We start from the raw sequence: 20,274 nt of genomic DNA, 5'->3' as shown, positions 1-20,274 counted from the left end.
CATGCTTGTAATAGACAATGCTTTATAATGTGCAACATAATGACAGATACTTGCTAACATTGTGAAAGATCAATAAATCAAAAGAATTATTTCCATTTTTTTACAGTGAGAAATCGGTGAACATAGCTGCACGTTAATGGTGAAAAGGGCTTTTCACTGTTTGGAAACCACTTCTCATGCTATTCCATTGGCATTCGATTTGGTCTAAAAAATTACTATTCGTTCGCTCCTAACAACTACCAATGCTATGTGGCAAGAGAGCAAAGTTGATTGACGGAACAAAGATACTGTAACAAGATGCCCAATGTGCACGAAATTTTACATACATACTGCCACTGATCTGAAGGCCAACACATGATAAAAAGTGAAACAAAAGCTTAAAGAACACGTTAATGTGATCCTGCTAATAATGCTGTGCAAAACAGAAATTCCTGAAGATGCTGAAAAATGCAATTTTCAAGTGTGGTTGAGAAAAATTAGTGCAACAAAAAGACAAGACACACAGGAAGGGAAGACAAAGTCTTTGCCTACCCTTCCTATCTGCATCGTCTCTTTGTTGTGCTAATTTTCCTCATCAGTAATGCGAGACTACCTAGCACAAACAATTCTTACAATTAAATGGAAGACCAATTAATTCTTCAAGTGTCGTTCCCGGCAATACTGGAAGCAATGTGTTCAAGTAATGCACCATTCAGGGAAAAAAAATATGTAAGAGCTTCTTACACACAATGAAGCTCTTGAATGACACATTCTTGCTTTTGCTGAATTTCACGACTATAACTGCAGTGTAAGTAATCAAACTAACTAGTACCTTTGCGTATATATCAAGGCATGCGAGAATTGCAGACAAGTCACTTAATGCAACTGTCAACAGTTCTAGCGATCTCGAGCTGGTACACAGCAATGACAAATCTCTTGGCCATAATAATTATAAATAAAACTTGCGGCATTTCTTCTGAGCACTAATTTATAAACAGCCTGTGAATGAGGACCCCAAAACATCAGCAGAATCAACTACACACTGCAATCACAATTTGACAAGCACTGCATACCGTATTTACTTGAATCTAATGTGCACTTTTTCCTGGATAAAACGTGTCCAAAAATTGCGTGCGCGTCAGAATTGAGTACGACACTAAATCTGTGCTGTCGTATCACCATTGGCACTCTTCTAGACACTGTATTCCATCGTCCGTCTTTCCGTTTTCTGCGTTTGCTCTATCAGCACAGAAGTTCCAGCTGCGAAGACACACCGAGTGTTCATCACGATGCCACAATTAAAAGGAAAGTGATCACGTGTGCGGAGACGGGCAGAAATCTGGCCGCATCACAGGCGTTCGGATTCAGTTCCCGAAACTTGCCTGCGGGGCGCCAGGAGAGGCGGCTGCTACGTAAGCACGGCCGCACGGCCCCTATCTTAAATGTGACCTGCGATGGAGACAGTCTACGCATCTAGACGCACCGCACTGTGTTCTTGTCGCTTAGTTCACGCTGAAGCGAGAGGCTGCACAAAGATCAATTCGCTTGCTCCTGCTACCACACTTCACTCCAGTGTTCTAACGAAAAGTTTCTGTGGTCATTGAGCGAGACGTTTTCATGTTTGGTGGTGCGCGAGTGACACCATGCTTGTTAATTTGGTCAGTAAGCGAATGTTTAATATTTCGCAAGGCCGATAAAACTATCCTTACTTTTCGTATAGCTGTCTACTAATTTGCTATTGCAACGATGCGTCGCCTCTCGGGTGAAACTGACTTTTATTTATTGCATCTTTAGTGCACCGGGAGTAAATCTACTTTCCCAAATGAGAGAAAGTTGTATTTCTGTATGAAATAATGAGGTGCGCGCTACTGTAGAGGACTTTTCTTTTTTGGTCACGGAAAACGGGTGTGCGTTACAATCAAGGAGGTATTACAATCAAGTAAATACGGTAATTATTCGTCTGCATAGTATATGCATAAAATGTATATAGAGTACCCGACATGGCTACATTGCACTTAAAACTGTCCACACCTACCCTAAATATTTTCTGGGGGCAGCTCTCTTGGGACCAGTGGAAGAAAATTGCAGATTAAGAACAAATATGAAAAAAATATAAAGAAATGATGATTCACAAGAGAAATGTCAGAATCATAACCCACAATGGCAACTTCTTTGATAGACTTTCATTACTAAGCATGGCACGTTGAAAGCATGCCTAAATATGCAACAACGAAAGAAGCATGGCAGCAAGTATTGCTGACATTTTGCATGACCCCCTTTTTTTTTAATGTTTTACAAGTAATCAATCCTGACATTCTCTAAACAAAGCTAAGTGCATCAACAAGAGCAAGCGTGCACTTTAGAAAGAGCTGACAAACAAGCAAAGAGTTATCTTCGCCTCAATTGCAGCTTGAATGTTTCCAAGTGCCCTTACACCGTGTATGCACCCAGTTGATGAATTTACTGCAGTCGCGTTCCAAGTTCATGATGAACTAGCCTAACGTCCTGTTTGAGATTAATGGTGAGATGGGTGTTAATCTAGGGCCTGAATGATACGAGTTTCCTCGGGGTGTTTATGCTGTGGAATGTTGCAGTAATTCATGCTGCAGTCATAATTCGATCATTTAGCCACAGGATGAAATAAAGTACATGGAACTACAGAGCCACATAGGAGCATATTTAACTACAATTTCGGCGATATCAATTCACTTCTCATAGTAGAGATGCAAAGTAGTACTCAAATTAGAGGTTTAAAATGAAGTAACCCTAGCTAGCACCTGAGTTTTGACGGGGCATTCCTTCACATTGTACAAAGACTGCGACTGAGTACAGCCACAGCTAAACCATAATGTTCTTTGTATTGTTATGACCACATGATTGCTCTTAAAATTTCATTTCTTTAAAGACAGTGCTTGCTACAGCTTTGGCCTCCAATATCATAAAGCCTGGTTATTCAATAGTCATTTGCAATGCTGTGTGGCGAATGATGCAACAAAAATATCAGTTTTGAAGCCTTCGTGCATAAAAGCTTTCACTAGATGCGGCAACAGAACATCAGCAAGAATATGACGCACATGCCATGTAAACTGCTTCATTGTCCACCTCTAAAGGGACACTAAAGGCAAATACTAGATTGACGTAGACTGCTTAAATACTATTCCCGAAACCTCGCAACACTTGTTTTTTGCCAATAAAAGACTTAGTTTACGAGAAAATTGGATCTGGAGGGTTCAAATACCTTTATCGCAATATAAGTATCTCGTCACCCAACTGCAGAGTGGTGACGTTGCATACCCCATCACGGCCCTTTGCTGCCGTCTGTGAGTAAAACAGCGCCCGACAGACGGCAGTATGGTTTTTTGCATGAAACGCAAACGCACAGCTATGGAAAAACCAAACCAAGACAAAGCAGTCAATTTGCTGCTCAATTTTAAAGAAGTTTACACCCTTTGGGGTTTATCATGTCCCACAATGATAATTGTCATCTATCTTGCACGCCTTTCCTTTCTTTAATGCTGCATGCCCGGTACTCCCAGGCCATGAACGACATGTGTGTTATCTGCAATGCCTACAGGAAAGTGGCAAGTGCAGAGTTTTCAAGAAAGGAAACGCAAGCAAGGCAGACTACGATTATTGTTGTGGAACAAGATAAGCCCTAAAGGGAGCAAGCTTTTTCAAGAGTGCTGCAGCTGTTTTTGGTCAAGTTTGGGTATCCCGTGACACCAAATGGAAGCGGAATTCTCTGCTACTTGCAGTCTGTGCGAGTTTTGCGAGCCAGCAAAATTAGTGCAACACTACACGATAACTACTGAAATGCGAAAGTGCGGCTGGCACAATGTCAAACGAAAACGAAACCTTTCAACCGCCCACGTCTTTGTCAAGGGTAATGCCGAGGTCTTTTTACGAAAAAATAAATAGAATTCGACAAACAGCATTTTCTTTCATCTTATAATGCAATACAATGATAACGACTGGGTGAGTACAAGTAACAAAATTTAAATAAGGAGTGCCTTTGTCATTGACAAGTACTTGAATGTCCCGGGGGAGTCTAATCGTGTCCAGGCTCTGTTCGCGATAATACTGACTCCTTAGAGATTCTCTAGCACTAATCTCCTTATAAGTGTGTATCTTCTCATTCTCTTTTTTTTTTTCTTTCTGACAGGCTATGAAAAGCAATGCAGATCACGAGCTTTGACAGGGGCATATTATAATTGCAGTTGTGCTGATGATACACGAAGTCCCCTGTTACTCGTAGCCTACAGTTAGTGAGAAAAGCGATTTTGTGTGTGGAAAATGAGGATGGCATATGTGAACGCATAAGTCTATTTCAACAACAAATCTGTTTCATGCGATGAATTGGATTGGTACTTCTGCAATAACAGCTTGGTTTGAGATATAGCACCTGCAATGCATAGGATATTCAAGCACTGTAGTCTTAAATAACGCACCCCAAAGCCAACAGCTGTTGTTACACATTGTTCCCATCGTCACTTGAGATCATTATGACGTAGTGCAGCGCTGGTTTTTCACGAAACTCGCACAAACTGCAAGTAGCCACTTCCATGTTATGTCGCGGGATGCTCGAATGGTCCAATGCCACTCGACTATAGTGTACTAGAATACGGTTAAGGGGGACAAGCAGACAGAGCAGTGCATGCTTTTGCACTGAGGCACCCGACTACGAAAAATACTACAGCAGCGCAGCAATCAAAGTGGATTGGGCCGCATTATGCTCAGCGGAGTCTTTCCTACTGCTTCACGCGCTGCTGTTTGCGATCAGACCGCTCAAATTGTGTTCCTAATGACATACGATGTGTATTTATGTCTTCAGAATAAATTCCTCTCTGTGGTATTATGCCGCACGGTGACTGCACGTACATTGCAGCCGCAGTGTTGGCTTTCATTCTATGTTATTGTAGTTGCCTTGGAGGACAATAAATTTGCTTGTTCTGCAAGCAGCATGTGTCTCTCCTATCTATTCTTGCGCATATAGTATTTCATCAGTAGCTCTTGCGATACACAGACGAAAAAAAAGAAACGAAAAAAACACCTATGCTTACTGCTTGCCACTATAATAAATCAAACCTATTTGCCTCACCCAGCCTCTCATTGCCTTGTCCTCAGATTTATGTGCCGTATACTGAGAGAAAAAAAAAAAAAATCCGGTGCAACATTCTGTTCATTTTTGCATCTTCCTCGCATAACACAATGTGGAGTAAATGGTACAGGCTCTTATCGGGTCGAACCTCGAGTGCCGAAAGTAGCTTTAGTTAACTATTCTACATACTAATCCTTGGCCCGTAAGCTGCGGTAAATTTCTTTTTTTTCGAGTCCATGCTTAAACTTAAAGAAGAAAGAAAGAGCCGGTGCGGTAGCTCAATTAGTGGCAATAGTGGTTATGGCATTGGGCTTTTCAATTGGAGCTGATGGGTTCAATCCAGGACATGGAATTCAACAAGGACAAAATGGAAAAACACTCGTATGCTTATATTTAAGTGCATGTTGAACCCTAGGTTGCAAAAACTCGTATGTTGTGGGTGTCTCATAACTGCATATTGTTTTGTCATGAAAAACACCAGACCTTCTGTATTTAAAAAAAAGTGGGAAAAAGAAAAGAGAAAGAGGGTAGCTGTGTGCTTCAGCTCTTTTTTAGGGGGTTTAAACCAAATGAAATTTTTTAAAAGTGATTTCTCAGAAAAACAGGCTACCTGCTTATCTTATACTTCAAACCTGTATGTAATGCCGTTCCAAAGTGTACGACATGCTCAACTGAGCAGCTTGTATATATAAATGGCCGCTTTGAGGTATCCGGTGTACTATCAATGACAATAATGCCTCCCATACACGTAGATGTATACACAGATTTCCATTGTTCGTTGAAGGAGATAAGCGTGCTACAACATGCACTATACTCAGTTTTAATGGGATGAAAATGGTGTAAGACTCCCCCCAAAAATTTCCGAGCCGGAATCGTGGTAGCAGGTTTACAGGCTGCCCCGAAAGGGGGCATTTACATTGGCTGACACTGGGGTACACACCAAGTGGCACCTAGGGACCTGTTAAAGGGACCCTCACCAGGTTTGGCCATTTTGAGCTGACAAGCGCAGAGCATACAATGCGCGATAATAGTGTCTGCAAAGTATTACATCTGTGGAAAAATCTGAAATTTCAAACCGAACGGAGTTTTTCCTTCTCGCGGCTGCCACGCTCCAAGCCGGAGGATGACGTAGATGTGCTAGTGCGCGTACGTACATGTCTTTGCTGAGACATCGCTTGTGGCGACACGTGACCGAGAATTATTCTAGGCAACATCTGTTATTTGTGCAATATGTTGCTTGAATAGATTAATTAAAGCTTAGCGCAATAATAATACACAAACCCAATGTCTGCATGTTTTTGTTTTACTTCGCACTGCAGCAGGAGTGATGTACTTCCGTTTCGTCTGCTTGTCCCCACGTCGTGCAGCCACGTGCGCAGACACCGAAACTGTCATTTTCTACCGTGTTCCAGATCAGCTCGCGCACGATGCGCCGGAAGAAAGCAAGGTAAAATAAAAATGAAGGCTGGGGCAGTGACGTATGCATCACGCGATCCTCGAAGTCCAGTATGGGAGAACCATGGGAGAACGCAGGTTCTAGTTCGCTTGCGGAGGATAGATGGGGCGAGTGGAGAGAGCGCCTTAAAGCCCCTTAAACTTCGTAAAGTAGTGCCACGCTTTGAAGAATGCCGTCTCCTCCTCGCGCACTCTGGCAGAGACCGCCACTGTATCACTATTGGCCTAATAGCATCACGTGGGCTCTCGCGCCTTGCTTCGCCATTTTTGCTCGAGAAGCGTCTACGGAGTGGCGAGGAGCGCATGTTGGCGCCGTTGCTACGCTTGAGCAGTGTAGGAGGCGCCACGGTCGAGGAGGGAGCATGAAAGAGGAGAAACGAGGAGGAGTAAAGGCGAAGGAGGAAAGTGTCACTACTTTACGAAGTTTAAGGGGTTTTAGAGCATCTCTCTTGGCAGTGGAGCTCGCACTCCTGAAATCGTGGGTTCGCGGCACTGAAATATTTTTATCTCTGCTATTAATGAGCCGTTTTCAAAAATTTTTGCGGCAGAATGCTCCCTAGAGGACACAACTTCCAGCGTATAACCAAAACTTGCTATGGGGCCTGGTGAGGGGCCTTTTAAAGGAGTACAGACAAAAAATTTCAATGTTTTTTTTTTTCTGCTTTAGCAAGTAGCTGATGACCCATTAATGATGGCACGAAACCTGATTAATAGCGCGACGGGTAATTATTCGGAGTCTTACTTGTAGCAACGAGATGGGATGTAAACACAGCTGGGCACATGATTGCAAAAACCTCTGACGTATGTTCCGACGTGCACGCCAGCTTCGTGTTGCTAGTTCGTCTGCTACTCCTGCACATGCTTTGCGATGTTCTCGTCACCATTGTCGTCCTCGTTTTCGTCGTCCAGCGGCGACCATTTACAGCAGGCAGGAGTCACCGCCGTATTAGACGCGACCAATCACTTTCGATTCGACCCACTACAAAGCAGCGACTCTGATATTGCGGCCTGCGACGGACGAACCTCAAGACCCTCGCATCGGCCATATTCAATGGTCAGTGCACCACAGTCAAGCTGATAGTGCGGGAAATCTGCGGACACGACAAGAACTGTCGCTTAATTCTGCAATAGCAGCGATACGGTGAGCGTCCCGCTACAAGCAACAACTGGGAAGAAGTCATAAGAAGCCAACAAAGACACCAAGGACAACACAGAGGAAATCACTTGTACTTAACAATTGAATGGAAGAAATGATAAATTGATAGAAATGACAGTGAATGGAAAAACAACTTGCCGCAGGTGGGGAACGATCCCACGTCTTCCCATTAAGCGCGCCATGTTCTACCAATTGAGCTACCGCGGCGTAGTTTCTTCATCCGCTTTCATTTCCATTAATTTATCATTTCTTTAATTCAATGATTAAGTACAATTTCCCCTGTGTTGTCCTTGGTGTCTGTTTGTTGGCTTCTTATGATATGATTAAATGATCAGGCCCCTTGGTTAATCCCCTTTCTTCTTGTTCATAACTGAGAAGAGCACATGCAAGCGTCATGGCAGCCGACGAAAATTCGTGACGTATGTTTTCTCGGTTGTTTACAATCCTTCCTTGATGTCGATGTCGCGAGGTGCTGCGTTTTGCGGTTAGCTGCACGCACGCACTTTAATATTGATTTTAAATATGTTCCGAGCTCTATTCGATGCTGATATTTTGCAGACGATGCGCGGTTCATGTGTTTCCACATAAATCGATCTCGCGCGTTATCTCCACTTCAAAATTTTGTTTCAGTACTCCTTTAAGCGAGTGTTATCAAACCACGCGAGTTTATTCGCTCAGGAACTGGTGGCCCTCTGCGCGACAGCTGCAACTCTCCAGCAGCAAATCATTCGGGACAGTCCTCACTTGCATCGGACACATCCTCGAGAATTTTCAAAGTGCTGTTACGCGTTACATTCGAACAGAGACGACTATTCGACCATATCAAATAGCGAACTCAGGAATCGCACACGATCTGACTAGCAAATAGCATTCGATGAGACTTGTATGTTTCTGCTTCATTTCACGTGCTGGCACATGGAAGAAGATTGCCGGACCAGCCATGGAGATTACATTGGTCTTTACGTCCCAGTCGCCCCTAGTGGGTCCAAGTATACGTAGCTAATATCCTTTGTCTTAACACTGCTGTTCATATTAGCGTTCAGCCATTGCCATGATTCCTTCCATCAGAAAGCACATAGGTACACTTGGGGGTCGCTTACATCTAGAGAGCGCTAGAATTGTTCCATGCGTGATAGGGCTTCAGCCACAGACTGTTGGTCGAAGCTGCTACGCCCGCTGCTACAACATCGCACCACCTGTCACCACCACCATGAAGGTATATGGTGGCACCGCGTTTGATACTGCAAACGCGCTTATTTTGGTAGAGAGTTATCACTGTTTTCAATTGGTGCACTTTGAGTATGTGATCTTTCCGTGTATATATATATATATATATATATATATATATATATATATATATATATATATATGTGTGTGTGTGTGTGTGCGTGTGCGTGTGCGTGTGCGGGCGTGTGTGCGCGTGTGCGCGGGCGCGGGCGTGCGGGCGCGTGTGCGGGCGTGTGTGTGCGTGCGTGTGTGTGCGTGCGTGCGTGCGCGCGCGCGTCACGTGGTAGTGATTGTGGCAAGCACAGTAGCAAAACACTAAATGGCGAAAAATAAATAAATATTTATTGGGCGAACTTAAGCCTTCAGAAACAGGCTACATTCAAAGAACGGCGACAGCGGCGAACACAGTCGGTGATCGTCGAAAATCTGATCAGCGGGTCAAGCCAACATATCTAGGTGGTGTTGGTCTAGCGCGTCGATCGGCTGTTACACGTTAGTCATCGACGGTTCCAGAGTAAACGCTGGTGCCCGCGTGTGTTCCAGAAAGTTCTACACCATTCGCGTCGCGCATACATGAAATCAGATTACAGAAGGTTCAGTGACGAGACAGCGGATGGAACCATGGATAACATACGAGAAGCTTCCGATACATGCAGACGCGTCGTGCGCTGTGCGATAAGATCTGTTAGGCGGTGAAACGTGATCACCCGACAAAGATAAACAAGTATACACTTGTCAATATATACATATGTTGTAAATATGATAGAAGTCTACCATTTGATTTACGGATAATTTTACTCATTCGCTTCTCTTCGAGCTACGTCCGTAATACCATAATAAACCTGCTTTATTTCGCTATAATATTGTTTTCTTAGATTATTTTCCGTGCTATTTAATATTCCACGAACAAGAAGCGGGCGCGAAACAACACGATGAAATTTTCTTACGCAGCTTCATATTGCAGATCGGTGGCCTTTAGTGTGGCCTATAGAAATCGGTGTTGAAGACAGCGTTCACCTGGCTAAAGTTGCAATCGGTAAAAGCTGACACGAGCCATGGGCACACCAAAGCAAATAAAGACATTTAAAGAAATGTACTTTACAAGCTCTCTACAAAAAAAAAAAAGAAAAAAAAACAATAAAGAACAGGGCGTCCGCGCAACGAACGCGCGCTCGCTAGCAGACGGCGCACTTCATGACAGTGAAATTGAAAACATCGAGTTGTATATCCATGCCTCAAATACATATGTTTGGCAAAGCGGTGTAAACATAAATTTGCAATTGAAATAAAGCACTATTTTACTCACCGACGGCAGCAAAGGGCGGTGATGGGGTATGCAACATGCACTCCCAACACCTCCTATTGCCACTCACCGGTTTGATCGCGGGAGAATTGAATGTCGAAAAAGGTATTCGGACCCTCTAGATGCAATTTTCTCGTAAACTATGTCATTTATTGGCACAAAGGAAACGTTGCGAGGTTTCTGGAAAAGTATTCAAACAGTCGACGTCGATTTATTATTTGTCTTTAGTGTACCTTTAAAGAGATGCGGACAGCTGCTTCCATGATATAGTTCATGGTGATACCTCTGAAACAGCGATATGTCATATGGAGCAACGCGAGCTTGTAACCTACAAACTGACGCACAAAGCTTGCCAGAGGGCCGCGAGCTGAAAAATAGCGGCTACAAAGCAGCTGATAAGGGTGGAGTTCGCCGCGCCTTTCTTGTCTAATCGCCGTATGAAGAACGCTCATTCGCTTCCGCTCCTCTTTGTCTGTACACTCGTGGACGAGATCTTTCGGCCGATTAAATGCAAGACACGGGCCGGATAACTATCGCGGCTGAGCCGTGTCCGGATTCACTTGCTTGGTACCGGCACCCGATTTTACCAGTTCCAACCAGTGCTGTCTGTGCATGCGGCGGCACGAGACGTCCACGTGTCGGGCCAACGCCGACTGAATTTAAAAGAAGCGATCGACGCCGTACAGTCGTTGTGAAGTTGTCAGTCTGAGCGTTTAGCGTACGCACGCAAGTTTGAAAAAAGGGTAGGCAGCCTTTTTGACACGTTTGTATGCGTGCACGTCGACGGAAAGCGCAACGAGCGCTTGGTACTTAAGCGCACGTTTCGCGACTCGTTCGAGCACTGCGACACGGCTACTTGTCGAAATTATTACGCAAGCAGCGCCCGTTCAGTAGTTTAAGCTAGGGGACGCAGCTGTGCAGCATAACAACATAGCCAACTTTACGACTCGGGAGCAGCTTGATCGCGATCAGCAAGCAGGCCAAAAACACGGCGCGCCGGCTCGTGAATTTCGACCAAATCCGGAGTACACGCACAGCTTCTCTCAATGCGAACGAATTGCGCGACATGACAATTCCAGAACCCACGCCGATGATCGCAAGGTTATCGGAAAGCTAAGCGTCTTGTGCGCAGGGGGAGCTGTACATGTACGGCTGCACAAGACGTGCGCGTAACTCGTGATATCCTGCACATTGAACACGAGGTGTTTGGGTCGGAGGGGCACGAATTCGCCATGCTTCTGTTTTCAAACAGAGCAGAAGTTGTAAAAAAGAAAAAGAACGAAAACCAAAAGACGAGCGCGGGACTGTCAACGGGTGCGCGTGATAACGGTTTATGGCGAGGAAACACGGCAAGCGCCTTCAGAAACAAGTGCGCGAGGTACGACAGACAAGAAAAACTAAAGAGAAAGCGAAAATAACACACAGCCAGCTCGCGAGCTCCGCTCCGCACACGCACATCGCGCGCAACAGGTGATTGGATGGTTGCGAGGTAACGTAAGCGAGACTCGGAGAAGGAACTCGCACGAAAATAAAGAGCAATGTTCTCCGCGCCTACCAGCGGATAAGTAAGAAAGAAAATACCGCCGAATGACAAGACACGGTATTTGTACCATCGTACAGCTTGAAGGCAACACGAACCATTGTTAAAGCTCGGCAATAGTGGCGTGATGTTAAAAAAAAAAGAAAAATAAGAGAACCGAAGTGGAAATGTGAGCATCGGTAGCGAGACGAGCAGGGCGCTGCGTTGCTCCACTCACCTTCGCTGAAATAGCCGCACTTGGCGATGTCGTCGAGCGACGCTTTGGTGTCTCTCCATATCCGCCGCAAATACTTGCTGTTCTTGGCGAACTTGGCGAACTCGCCGGGCAAATTAGCCGACATCTTCTTCCTACGGCCGGATCTCTTCATTTGCACTCGTGGTCGGGAACGGCAGCCGAGAAAAACTTTCGAGGCGCACGGCCCCCTCCTCGCACAGCTGAGCGATAACCCTAACTTCCCGTACGTCACACAGGAAGTGAAAGTGACGTCATGGGCGTGGCGGCATCCACGTGACCTGCAGGCACAGACAAAAACGAAACCGAATCTGTCAGAGATCGCATGTGCCGGCTGGCTTCTGTTGGTAACGCTAAAGCGCGCGCAATGCGTCGTTTCCTTGTCGCCAGCTTTTGAAGGTCGCTGCAGCAGGATTGTTTTCGTTCTGTTCTAACGTTATTTCAGCCTATTTCTCTCTGCACGGCGCGCACACTCTCCCCAGACTAGTTGCGCGAGTTGGATTGCTCCGCTCGCTAGCGGAGCGAGCGACACTACATTTTTTTACACCCTTCAGGATGTTTTGCTTGTCCCGTGGGTAACGCCCCTATCACACTCTTAGGCAATGTTACACCCCAAAGGGTGTAACTATTTGCCTAAGAGTGTATATTGTTAGGGCTTTAAAGACATTTATAACGCACCACAATGAGAACAAGTCTTGCGATATGAGAACAAGCGTGGTTGAAAACATACTTAATTCTGATAGCCTTGGGTGCGCAAAAAATATCCTGCGGGAGAATTTGACAGCGACAGCTTTGACACTATTTAATAGTCTATTCGTGTCGTCTGTCACAGCTACCATCATGTTCACTTGCCAGGAAGAAGTCGACGAACAGGATACCATCATTGGTCCCCGCCAACGATTTGCTCTTACCCCTTCAACGTGAGGGCCCAGGTAGCACACAAAGTCTTGAAAACGTCGTATTAAGGGATTCAACGTCTGAAACGGATTTTTGACCAAAATCGACGCATCAAAGACGTTCCAAACAAGATAGCTTAAAAACGAGGGGTGAATACGTTTTGATAACGTTGGAAGCCAGGCAGCTTAAAAACGAGGGGTGAATACGTTTTGAAAACGACTCAAGGCGCCACCGCCACGCCACGGCGCGTCAGCCTCTTAAGCGGCTTCTACAATATTCAACAACCCATCAACGCGATCCAACCTTGCGCAAGGTGGCGATACCGTCGTCAAATCATGTGACCAAGGTGGCCACGTGATTCGTGATGCCGGGCGAGCCGGGCATAGATGGGCATAGTCGCGTCGTCATGGCGTCGTCGCGTCACCGCACTCGAATTGCGCTGTGGTGTGTTTGCGGCTGTTCTGAATGTGCTGCCGCTGCCCTTTGCTATGTAAGTGTTGCAGTGTTTTGCTGTCAAGAAAACGATATTCTGTGATCAGTTTGGGTTGTGCGATATGTTTGTGTGGTTTTAATTTGGAAATCAGTAGTGTTTTCAATTGTTATGTGACCAAGGCGGCCATGTTATTCGTGAAGCCGGGCATAGTTGCGTTATCGCACTCGCATGGCACTATGGTCTGTTTGCGACTGTTCCGAATGTGCTGCCGCTGCCCTTTGTCATGTAAGTGTTGCAGTGCTTTGCTGTCAACAAAACGACATTCTGTGATTAGCTTGGGTTGTGCGATCTATTTGAGCCGGGCATAATAGCGTTATCGCATTTGCATTGCGCTGTGGTATGATAGCGGCTGTTCTGAATGTGCTGCCGCTGCCCTTTGTCATGTAAGTGTTGCAGGGTTTTGCCGTCAAGAAAACGACGTTCTGTGATTAGTTTGGGTTGTGCGATCTGTTTGTGTAGTTTAATTTGGAAATCAGTAGTGTTTTCAATTGGAGGGCGCGGAGTGGAGGGCACTAATCAGCACTTCAAGTTCATTGTCATGTTATGTGAGGCGCCTTTTCACTGACGCTGTAATTAAGGCGTTAAGGGCAGTATAAGGACGAAAGTTAGAGGGACGAAATCGTGCCTGTGTGTACCTAGCGTCGGGATCGGCCGCTATGCGTGATCCTAACAAGAAAGCATTTTGCAGAATGCGAAGAAAGGCGGCAAAATTTCTGTCTGTGCGCACCTTGCCGATCTCCGCAATAGAGCCGTCATCGTGGTATTTTAGTCTCCCGTTTAGCAAGAGTGTTGCAGACAAGGGAACTGGTTCAAACAGGCTTTTTTTTTTTAATGATTCAGTAGTAGTGCGGTATCCCAAAAGGTGAGGTCAAGTGCTCGCCCTATTTTCTTCCCTCGCGCTACAGCGCACTGACAGAATTTTGCGTGCACCATACCGTGCTTTTATCGTTTGCGCTTCAGGTTCTCGATTGTGTTTTCGCCCCCTTTACCCACGTGATGGGTATTTCATGGTATTACCGGGTACCACATGTGTCCATATATTGTGTCCAATATATGAAACGGCCAAATTCGATTTTATTTGACGCCTCAAATGGTACTAATGTATTGAGTCCCTTGTAGCTTTGTGCTTGTTATCAATTTTACTATTTGGCGAATGGATACAGCATGTACGCTGCATAACTCGCTTGTGGATACTGCATACGTGAGTCGAGTGTGCCCTTGGTATAAGATAACTTGTATGCTTTAGGCAGTACGATTGTTCGCAGTTTGGGACATGTGTCGGAATGTACGCTGTGCGCCCTTCGAGCTTTACGGCGGCCTGCCGAGTTCGTGTGGGTGCCATGTGTGTACATGGAGTTCGCGAAGCGCTCTCGCAGTTTTATATATATATATATATATATATATATATATATATACACACACACACACACACATGTGTTCTGTTCGCGCGCTTCGCACAACAGGGCATGTCGGAGTTCTTTGTCTTTGTGCAACACATTTTCCTAGCGTACGTCTGTGCATTATTTGATACCGGTTTCACACGGGGCTCCTTTAGCCGCTATCCAGTCCGTTACAAATCGAATTTCTCGGTCGTGATTGGCTCCTCTGCGCAAGCTACGAGAGTGAGCCAGTCGCATCGATAATTTCGATCCGGATCGGGCGTGATCGCGATCGAGAGTGGTCGTGTGACACCGGTTTTACACATGGCTCCCACATAGGGAACACTTTAAGTTCAATGCTACTGAGTGAAGAGCAAGTGCATATTATGCCAGTGGTGGTATGTGGGCAAGTCTCTCTGGTGAAGCCAATACTCGTGCATTCAATACATGTCAATTACCAGCGTAGTGCATCAATGTGTCTACTTCGACAAAATGGAGCACCAGTGCAGATATCTGAGCATACCTGTCCAGGGCAGCAAGTGTGTCTACATTGAAACCACTACCAGCATGTGCGGCAGTTCTATTTCCAGCAGCGGGACTGCACAATAATCAGTAGGGTACTCTCAAGCTGTTTATCTATGAAGCTCTGCCTGGACTGTGTGCCAAATATTTTTGGACGTGAAAGCGGGGGTGAATTGGTAAACATCAGTGGAACTGTGCCTGGACTTTGTGGCAAATGTTTTTGGATGTGAAAGTGTGAGTGAACTGGCAAAGAATTTGCTCTGGGCTTCATGTGTTAAAAGTTTTTCTCATTCAGAGTGCTTTTTTTTACTTTAGGAGACTGGAGATGTGCGCAAAGTGGGACATGTCAGTGTGCTAATTAATGTATTTGCTGGTTTGCAAATTATTCGTTGCAACTTTGTTTTTGCCAGAGAGGTACAACTTTGCCTCTTGTAAAGGGCTTTTTAGATAAAACACATACTATTTATTATGACCATTGCTTCCTTTGTTACACAAATGCAGCTTCCAGTGCATTCCAGTTTATTTCCATGTTTATGTAAGTTTGTAATATGAGGCTTGCATATTCATTTCTCACGTTCTGGAGTGGCAAGATGCAGCATTACTGTCTCATCGTTCGCTGTACTACAGTAGTGTTCACTTGTTACACTGAATCCCCCGTTTAAGTATTCTGTACTAATTTCACTTTCTGCTTTTTTGTTGTATGGTTATTTTTTCTCGCCATTACCTTCTTTGATATATCCTAAAGGCAATATTTCCAATTTTGCATTGTTCCCATTTTTTTTATTTCTGTCACAGGAATGGTATGCGGTGGTATTTCTCTTTGTGCTCTTTTCAAGCTTCTAGCTGATAGGTAACATTGCTTGGAGGCAGTTACCATCCGATTCATACTCTTGCATTTTTCAGTCTACTTCTTCCATTCGCTCCGATGTCACTTCTGCATAACTCTAGTCCATCTAATAGCACGTGCACTTTACTATGATAAATTAGACACTTTAGTACACTCCAGGTTTTTCTGTTCATTTTTGTATGTGTACTTGGAATTTTGTTTATGTGCTAGTGAATGTTCGCTTTCGAGTTCATTACGAATCCTTTCTGCGACTTTTGTCATTGTTGATGTACCTTTACTTCTATTTGCATTTCTCACACAGTTTGTTCGAACCTTGCATAAGCATTACATTTTAATAAAGTGTTTTTGCTTTGTCACAATGTTCTCATTTCATGCACTCTTGGCATGAAGGGCTTGGTCTGGCCACCTGCCAAGACGTGGCCATTTGTTCTTTGCAGGATGTCATTCCCATTGTGGTTGTAAGCATCGTAGCTTACTAAAGGCGGTATTAAGGATTTATTATTCCTAACAGGCTCATTTTCGTGCAACTTGGTAGAGGATGCGCCGGCCATGCGGGGAACAGTGCTTGGCACTGCGCCGTGGCTCTTACAGTCAACACCGACGCGTCTACTCATCTGGGGCGCGATTGGAGATCGTTGTTCGAAACGCCCGATCAGTTTCACCTCACGCGATTGGCCTAGGCCGTGCCAATGGGTGCGGCTGACGACGTCTGCGCGGCATAGGCCAGTCGCGTGAGGCGAAACTAAACGCGTGTTTTGAACAACGATGTCTGATCGCGCCCGTCACCCGCGAAAATTGGCTTCAGATGATCGTAAACCTTTCAAGACCGCTTCTAGACCAGCTTTTTGATAACGTCCTAAAAACGTTTAGAAATTGGTTACGAATAGTTTTGCCAAAGAGATTACTTGTGTCTTTCCCAATCCTATTTCTAGACCAGCTTTTCGACTACGTCTTGCAGACCTGTTCTAGATCGTCTCAAGAAAGTAATTAAGCCGGACATTAGCAGAGATATACGACGTTTTCCCGCCGAAGTTCTCTCATTCGTGTCTTCTTTAACCCGTTTTTATCGTCTTGGATAAACGCTACGAAAACGTTACGTATCTCTTTTGTGCTACCTGGGGGTGTTAGCCATGGGTAAACCGAACACCTTTTATACATCCATGCATGTGTAAAATATTTACAGTGTACGAAGTTCCCCGCTGGTTCGTTCACGCTGTAATTAGTTGAGGGGTGGAATCGAATCAAAACAATCGACAGTTGCCAATCGTACATAATGGTTCTGAAAGATGTCCCGCGTGACAACGTAGACTTCCGGTAAACAACCGCTTTACAACCATATATGTTCAGTTCATCTTACGATTCGTGAACACTATTTAGCGCACAGGGCACAGTGCAGTGCCATCTTTAAAGGGAGCAGCCACTTAGTTCCACGCCATTCACCACTTCTTAGAAAGCATACAGACTATTTTTAATGCATCACTACTTCTTTAGCAACTGAGGCCAACCATGGTCTTCAAGAAGGGTGAGCAAATCTAATCACACTATTCAGGTCTCGTATTTAAATGCAGATTACATTGTCTACGTATACACGACGCATGAGCCTGGTTATGAGAAAAATGTGGCTTACGTCAAATGCCTTTGGAGACGTTGACAGCATGTGATGATCGCCCGGTAAACGCAACGGCGGAGTTGGAGGAAAGCCGGGGGAAGAGGGGATGATATCAATACGTCCGTCAATCAAAGAGACTTGCTGAGCAGGCAAGAAGAGGTCGCGGAAGTGATACGAGACGCAGCGCATTTGGGCGACGGTCGCGGAACTCAACCACGGCGGAGCCCTTGATGGGCATGGTTTCAAGCAAACGCGTCGCGTTACTTTTGTCTAAACCACGGGGTCTGAATGCAACGTATCAGACAGAGCTTCGGCGTATGTACGGCACATGTACAGTCGCGAGCAAAAGTTTGGAGACCAAAGGCGCCGCGTTTTTCTTTTTCTTTTGTTGGGCAGCTAGGTCATTCCGGCTGAAATCAAGAGCGCACGCCTACGCGCGCGTGTTTCACTAATACAATGCAGTAAACAAATTCCAGGCCGCGGGGCTAATCTATATATCTTAATTTTTTTTTCTGATGCCGTGGTCTCTAAACTTTTGCTTGCGACTGTACATGAACGTCTACAGTCCATCCAAAGTGCCGTTGGCAAGATTTAAGCTTCCCATATCTCTGGTGGAGCTGGCTTCCCTCATATTATTATATTATTATTATTATTATTATTATTACTGTCGCCATCATCATCACCATAATCATTCACAACCGAAGGATATGATCGACCAGCACGTAATGGGAGGCGATACACAAGAAGACGAGATCAGCACCTGTCCTTCGTGGTCTTGCGTGTTAATTCTTTCCCGTTACGCGCTGATCGTAATAATACAGAACCAGCTTGCCTAAATCCACGCGTTAGGCAAGCTGTTTCTCGGCTCACCATACTGCTATCGCACGCAAACAAAACAATCCTTATTCAATGGTATAAGAAAAGTGTTGCGGCCCAATTCACCTCTTCGGATTAAGTACCTGTCATGTTTCTTATGAGGAGGGAATGCTGGGCGAGTTGGTATTCAGGTAGTGACGACCTGGCAGTGAACAAAAGAAAGCCCCCCCCCCCCACACAGACAACACACACACGGGACGTGGAAGTAATGATGCAATAGTCGCACCTTCAAGAGAAGAATGAACCTCGACGCTATAGGACTCGGACATAAGAGATCTGGACGTATGGCCGTCTCTGGATCCGCCACTGTCTTTGATCCACATGCATCAAGACACCGGTCGGGCTTGTCCGCGTATTGCTCACCGCACCACGGTCTATGTTCTAGCGCCGAACAACGCCTGTCCCGCGAGCTACCTTTAAGGTACCCAACGAGCGCGTAACGCAAAGCGCCGTCTCGGTGTGTATGTGCCCCCCCCTTTTTTTTTCTTTTTCGCTCGCCACAGCTGCATGAGCCGGTGATGCAAGCAGTATGTGGTGGACACGCTATGCGACGACTGCGCGCGCCTCGTCCGACTATACGTCTCTCATCGCCCACGGTCGTCTTGAACTCGGAGTGCGCCGCCCATTTGCACCCCCTGGGGGACCTGAACGTAAGTGTTCTTTTTTTTCTTTTTCAGAAGCGGAGCTACAATGTACTCCCCGGCGCTGAAGGTTACCTTTTACGTGTGTATGTGAGCACACTACGCATAAATACTACGTCACAGAACACACGGCAGCAACAGCAGTGGCAGCAGGTGTACGAGCTTCAAGCTCGACCGAAGCGCGCGAGCCGGGGCTAGCCAGAGCAGCTGTTGGTGCGGGCACGCCGGCGACGTTTCCGCCCTTGAAATGAACAGCGACCACTTGTGTTTGCGGGCGTGTGTGTTAGCGTGTTGGCCTTGTGGACAATGCGCGGGCGCGCGCGAGTCTGTATAAGGGAGAGGCGACGCGGAGTTAGAGCCCCAGCGAGGCTCCGGCACGTCTCGCGGCCTCGCAATGCGCGTGCATTCCGATAGGCGCTGCGGGGTCGAGTCACGGCCGGCCGTCGATTGTCGCAGCGTCGCTCCCAGGCTCGCCTGGAGGTCGGTCGCTGGCCGCTTGGAGGCATGTTGCGAGACTGCGACCGCACCTCCAGCTTCGTCGACGCGCGGTTGCCCTTAGTTTTCCGTGTTCGTGGCAGCGTTGCGAGATATTATTGAGCGGGGCCTGCAGCAAACTCCTATCGCGTTTTTTGTTTTTGTTTTACAGCGAACAATTTGTGGCTATGCTTCCGTGCATTTTTGTTCGGCGTCAACAAAAACTATCGTCAGTAATAGCTCATACCCTTCTAAGCGAGCAAAAATGCAATGTGTTACCTCTCAACACCCCAAGGGTGTTTATCAGACGCCTTTGTGGTGTTCAGACACCTTCCATAGTTTGCCACGAGGCAAACCCCCACCCGCACATCAGCGCCTATCCAGATGTCAACGCAGCGTGGACACCGACTGTTTACGGGTCCACAAAAGGCCACTACCACTACCTGACAGCCTGATTTAATGATGAGGGGGGCCAACATAAAATGCTGCCGAACAACGACGGTGACTTTGGATTCGCAGTTAATTAGACGTTTGCCCCGAGGCAGA

The 20,274-nt window shown here is 45.9% G+C and overlaps 1 protein-coding gene across 5 annotated transcripts in view; it reads right to left on the bottom strand.

Annotated features, from left to right (window-relative positions):
* Positions 1–20,274, bottom strand: part of LOC126522554 (dual serine/threonine and tyrosine protein kinase-like) — a 127,307-nt gene that overhangs the window by 21,225 nt on the left and 85,808 nt on the right. For all 5 annotated transcript variants that reach the window (XM_072288805.1, XM_050171322.3, XM_055066472.2 and 2 more), the window contains exon 2: positions 11,976–12,271. In XM_072288805.1, the coding sequence (XP_072144906.1) occupies positions 11,976–12,126 (151 nt within the window). In that variant the 5' untranslated portion in view covers positions 12,127–12,271. The remainder of the gene's footprint in view (positions 1–11,975; positions 12,272–20,274) is intronic.

Source organism: Dermacentor andersoni, chromosome 6 (genome assembly GCF_023375885.2).
Source record: "Dermacentor andersoni chromosome 6, qqDerAnde1_hic_scaffold, whole genome shotgun sequence".
NCBI classification, from domain to species: domain Eukaryota; kingdom Metazoa; phylum Arthropoda; class Arachnida; order Ixodida; family Ixodidae; genus Dermacentor; species Dermacentor andersoni.
The sequence above is the reverse complement of the archived record's forward strand: the minus strand, read 5'-3'. Positions and strand labels throughout refer to the sequence as shown.